Genomic DNA, 5,185 nt, shown 5'->3' with positions numbered 1-5,185 from the left:
ATCTTGATAGATACGTGCTCAGTAAGGGTCTAGAGGAGGCAAAACTGAGCAGCTTCAGATCCTGGAGGTTCCAACTTTGAATTAACCCAACTTTTAATTCAGATGGAAGAAGAAAATTCCAAAGTTGGGGAGATGGAAAAAAAGGTTTGAAGAACCAGACCCTGCTGTCGGTTCTGCAATGTCTTTGACCAACTCATTCTTCCTGTCAGCCATGTTTCCCTTACCCACTAAAGCGGGTCAGGAACACCGCTTGCTGCAGTTTCAGAATCAGAAATTTTCCTTCCGAGCTCTCATACACTTTATAGAAAAACACCTTATTGAAATTAACCACACGTTTTAATTTCTCTCAGTACATGGAACCCCTTGAGGTCAGACTCCACATTTCTTTCATCTTTAACAGCCACTGCTGAGTGGAGTGTTTTGCTCATGATGGGTGATCAGTGAATCTTTATTTAATTGAATTACTATGAAGGTAAAACCAAATGGAAACTATACGTAAAAGTGGTTCGTAAAGTATGAAAAGTATACAAAAATAAGATATTGTTAGTAGAATTATTCTTAATTTACTCATCCTTCTTTCATTTACTCTACAAATACTTTTCTAGGTAGCAAGCAGAGAATAAACAGAGGAAAAAAACATCAATTCATTCAATAGCAACTGCAAACAACAGAATCATTGCTCTGTTATGTAATTAAAGAACAAGCAAAATTTTGGTCTAGAAACTGAAACTAGGAATGTGAAAAGACCCTCCGACTTGGCTGAGGGGTATCTCAGCAAGAAAGAAAGACACTTTCAGAAAGCCAGAGAAAGGGGTGCCTCGTTGAGGAAGGAGTTAGCTTGGGATAAGAGGAGGTCACAAGGAGAACCAATGGGTTGGTAAGCAAGCCGCATCTCCCAAGCTCCAAATAAGCCTACCTCATTCATTTCCACATAGTGGATTTTTAAATGCTCGACATTTGTGATAAATTAGTAGTTTTATTGTTTTCAAGTAAGTGTAGCTACGAATAAACTCCTGATTGTAGTTTATATATCACAAATTGGGAAATGGAGTTTGGTAAATTAAAGTGTACTTACAGAAACAGTGTGTCAAAACAACTTAAATTGGGGCTACTTTAGAAAATTCTGCATGGGCGAAAGCTAAGGGAACACCATGATCCTGAGGTCAAAGTAACTGGAAGATTTTTAAAATTTCAGGCTATAGTTGGAGGAGGGAGGACAGTGGAGCTGATGTTTAACTCCAAAGGCAGCATGGGACATAATAGATTTTCAAGAATTTTATGCCCACACGTATGTGAATGTAATATAATGTTCATATTTTATGTAATGTACAATATAATATGTATGTGTGTAAAATAGGATATACAATGACTGAATAAGTGAACTTACTAGGTTTATTACAATCCCTTGCCTTTAGGCAAATGAATGTTTCTAATCATACAGGAGCAAAGTTTATTTTATCTTTCCAAAACTCTGAATATTTCCTCTCTGGAAACCACATAATTCCTCACGAGTGGAGATTTATCTTGTTTTAATTTCTCTCTGTTTCATCTTTCTCTGATGCAAAGGTACCTGATGAGTTGCACTCTCACAGTGTCCACCTTATAGTCAATGTGCTACTCAGGTGTCATCTTGTCAGGAAGCCGTCGCTCAGCCCCCTCCTGGTCTCAGTGTTGCTCCTGTGTGCTCATAATACCCTCTGTGAATCCACTGTTGCACTTTCCCCACTGTGCTGGAAACAGCTATTTATCACTCTTTCCTTCCATAGGCCAAGAGCTTTGTCAGGTTCAGAACCATTTATGCCTTTTTTAGCTTTTTACCCTCTACCTGTTACAGTGCCTGACACACACAGCCTACTCAATATTGAAGAAATGAATGAATAAATGGATGAATAATTATACAAGGACCCAGTCCTCCCAACACTCACACACACATTGAAAAACAATCATTTTGTTTTTGGTAACTTTTGCTTCTTCCCTTGATCCCATGTAGCCCAAGCACTTATGGTGCATACACCCAGCAGCAGTGCATACTGTGATAGAAAAGCACACCCTGAACATGCACACCCATGCACACCCATGCACACATATGTACACCCATGCACACCCATGCACACATATGTACACCCATGCACACATATGTACACCCATGCACACATATGTACACACATGCACACCCATGCATACATATGTACACACATGCACACCCATGCACACATATGTACACACATGCACACCCATGCACACATATGTACACACATGCACACCCATGCACACATACTGGGATTGGATACTACCTCTTGATCATAGAGCACTTCTTGGCTACTCTTCCTTAAATGCAAAGCACATGCACTTCCCTTTACTGAAAGCTCTGGGCTACTCTCAGAGTTCTTACAGCTGCTAGGGGATGTAGGGAACACTTCCATGGTGGCCCATAAGAGCTTTGGGCCAGACAGTGCAGCACTGAGGGCTCACTGTAGTTATTGCTCAGAGGGAAAAAAACTAAAGAAACTTAACAGTGGTCTTCCCACTCACTGGAGGTCTCCCTCCCCACAGAACTGCTCAGTGGAGGCAGGCCAGGTCCCCCTGGGCCCTGGGCTCATCACTGTGCCTTGCAAAGGCCTTTCAGCCTCTGCATCTGCCCCTGTAGCACTGTTTTAACTGTCTGATTGCGGAAGGTAAGGATAAAGGGATTGAGGAAGGGGGTGAGAACTGAAGTCACCAAGGCCACGACCTTCCTGACTTGCACAGAGTGAGCTTTGCCAGGCCTGACATACAGAAAGATGGTACTACTGTAGCCAATGAAGACCAGTGTGAGGTGAGACCCGCAGGTGGAGAAAGCCTTCTGGCGGCTGCTGGCAGAGGGGATCCGCAGCACAGTGGTCAGTATGTAGCCATAAGAGATGAGGGTCACCAGGAAGGAGCTGAGGACAAAGGCCAAGGCCATCAGAAAGTCCCAGAATTCCAACAGGCGAGTGTCAGAGCACGACAACTGCAGGAGAGGTGCATTGTCACAGAAGAAGTGGTTAATGACGTTGCCGTGGCAGTAATCAAGATGAGCTCGGGAGAGGACAGTGGGTACCATGGCTAGGAAAGGAGCTGCTCAGGCAGCCCCAGCCAGCCGGACACACATAGCCCGGCTCATCAGAGTGCCATAGTGCAGTGGGTGGCAGATGGCCGCAAAGCGATCAAGGGCCATGTCTGTCAGGATGAGGAAGGAGGTGGAACCCAGGGAAAAGTAGAAGTAGAACTGGACCATGCAGCCACTGAAGGTAATGACTTTGTGGGGGACCAGCAGGTCTGAGAGCATCCTGGGCACTGCAGTCATGGTTACCAAGATCTCCAGCAGGGAAAAATTGCCCAGGAAGAAGTACATGGGTGTATGCAGGCGGGTGTCAGCTATGACCATAACTATGATGATGGTGTTTCCCATGAAGGCGAGAAGAAAAAGCATGAGGAAGGGGCCATACAGAAGGGCCTGCAGCTCACCAAAGGAGGAGAAGCCCAAGAGGACAAATTCGGAGGGCTGGCGCAGATTTGCCATGATCCACAGGCTGGGGCCCTGCATGCAAGAGAAACAAAAGACAGATGGAGAGGCAGAAACAGAGAGATAGAGACAGAGAACCATTGATCTTGAAACAGAAGAAACAGGGACAGAGACAGAGAATAGAGAGAGAAAGGCAAGTAGCCAGTGAGTGATAAACAGAAAAGCAGAAAGAAACGGCAATAAAGAAAGATAACAAAATAGGAATAGGAGAGTCAAGGAGAAACAGAGTGAGGGTATCAGAGAAGTGAAAGACATAGAAAGCCATTATTAAGAAGAGAGAAGGCTGGGGATGGTGGTTCATGCCTGTAATCCCAGCACTTTGGGAGGCCGAGGCAGGGGGATCACTTGAGGTCAGGAGTTCAAGACCAGCCTGGCCAACGTGGTGAAACCCTGTCTCTACTAAAAATACAAAAATAAGCCAGGTGCAGGCATCTGTAATCTCAGCTACCTGCAAAACTGAGGCATGAGAATCGCTTGAACCTGGGAGGTGGAGGTTGCAGTGAGCCGAAATCATGCCACTGCACTCCAGCCTGGGTGACAGAGTGAGACTCCATCTCAAAAAAGAAAAAAAAGGAAGAAAGAAAAACAGAGGAGAAGATTAAGGAAGACCACATGGCAACAGACATTGACATTTAGGGAGAAAACAAGAAGGAAACAACAGAGGAACAGAGAAAGAACAGAAAAAATTCAAATAGAGAAATACAGGAAGGAGAGGAACACAGAAAACAGAGAGAGAGGGAGAGAGAGCATTAGTGCATGTGACCCAGAAACCCCCAAACGTAGGCTAATCCGTCTATGTCACACCCAGAGGTTGTGCCCCAAGACCCTTTTTAAAGGGTCCCTGCAAACCTTTCTGAGCTGCCTCTCTGAGGATCCTCACTTGTGCACATTTCTCCGGCTGTGATCATGAAATTAGTGGAAGTCAGAGTTTTGAGTCCAGAAATTAGCTTCCTTTAGAAGAGACCTCTGCTTCATGTTTGCAAAGATGGAGAGCAGAAAGGGTGCAGCAGGTCAGGGAGAGAGGACTGGAAATCCAAGTGGCTGCTCTCCCAGGACACACACGGTAATCAGGCTTCCCAATGGCATCATCCGTCTACCCAAGGGCGCTGCTTTGCCGTCTCCACTGCACTTCCCCTCCCTCTGTGGTGCAAAGCGTAAGCTATGGAGTTGGCTTGCCTGTGTTTGAATTCTGGCTCTAGACTTGCTTGTCACGGGCCATAAATCTGCCCTTCTTTGTTACTTTCTCTGAGCCTGTTTATTCAGCTATAAAATAATGGTATTACTGGTACTTAGCCTCTATGGTGATTATAAAATTAAATAAGTAAACTACTTAGTGCAGTGACTACCACATACTAGCCAACAAATCGTTGTTGTTATTGTTATCACTGCTCTTATTGTTAGACCGTCAATAGAACTCAAATTTTTTTGGCCCATCATCTCTCTACACTTCTTCTTGTTGCCAGCGTGTGTGTGTGTGAAGATCTTTACAGCTTTACACTGTTTCTTGGAATTTCAGTTCCAGGGGGTACTTTAAAACACTTCAAACACAAACAAAGTATTTACAACACAAACTGTCAGGAGTGGAAGGAGTGAAGCTATGTGTAGATATACTCTGGCCCTTTCTCCAGCCCCATAAAAGCT

The 5,185-nt window shown here is 44.5% G+C and overlaps 1 protein-coding gene across 1 annotated transcript; it reads right to left on the bottom strand.

The window, feature by feature from the left end:
* Positions 1-2,599: 2,599 nt before the first annotated feature.
* Positions 2,600-3,613, bottom strand: LOC129039978 (olfactory receptor 6V1). The gene is given in 1 exon segment (XM_054493679.2): positions 2,600-3,613. A coding segment is annotated over 1 exon segment (966 nt). The 5' UTR covers positions 3,566-3,613.
* Between the last annotated feature and the right edge of the window lie 1,572 nt (positions 3,614-5,185).

The sequence above is a fragment of the Pongo pygmaeus genome, chromosome 6, assembly GCF_028885625.2.
Source record: "Pongo pygmaeus isolate AG05252 chromosome 6, NHGRI_mPonPyg2-v2.0_pri, whole genome shotgun sequence".
Classification (NCBI taxonomy): Eukaryota; Metazoa; Chordata; class Mammalia; order Primates; family Hominidae; genus Pongo; species Pongo pygmaeus.
The sequence above is the reverse complement of the archived record's forward strand: the minus strand, read 5'-3'. Positions and strand labels throughout refer to the sequence as shown.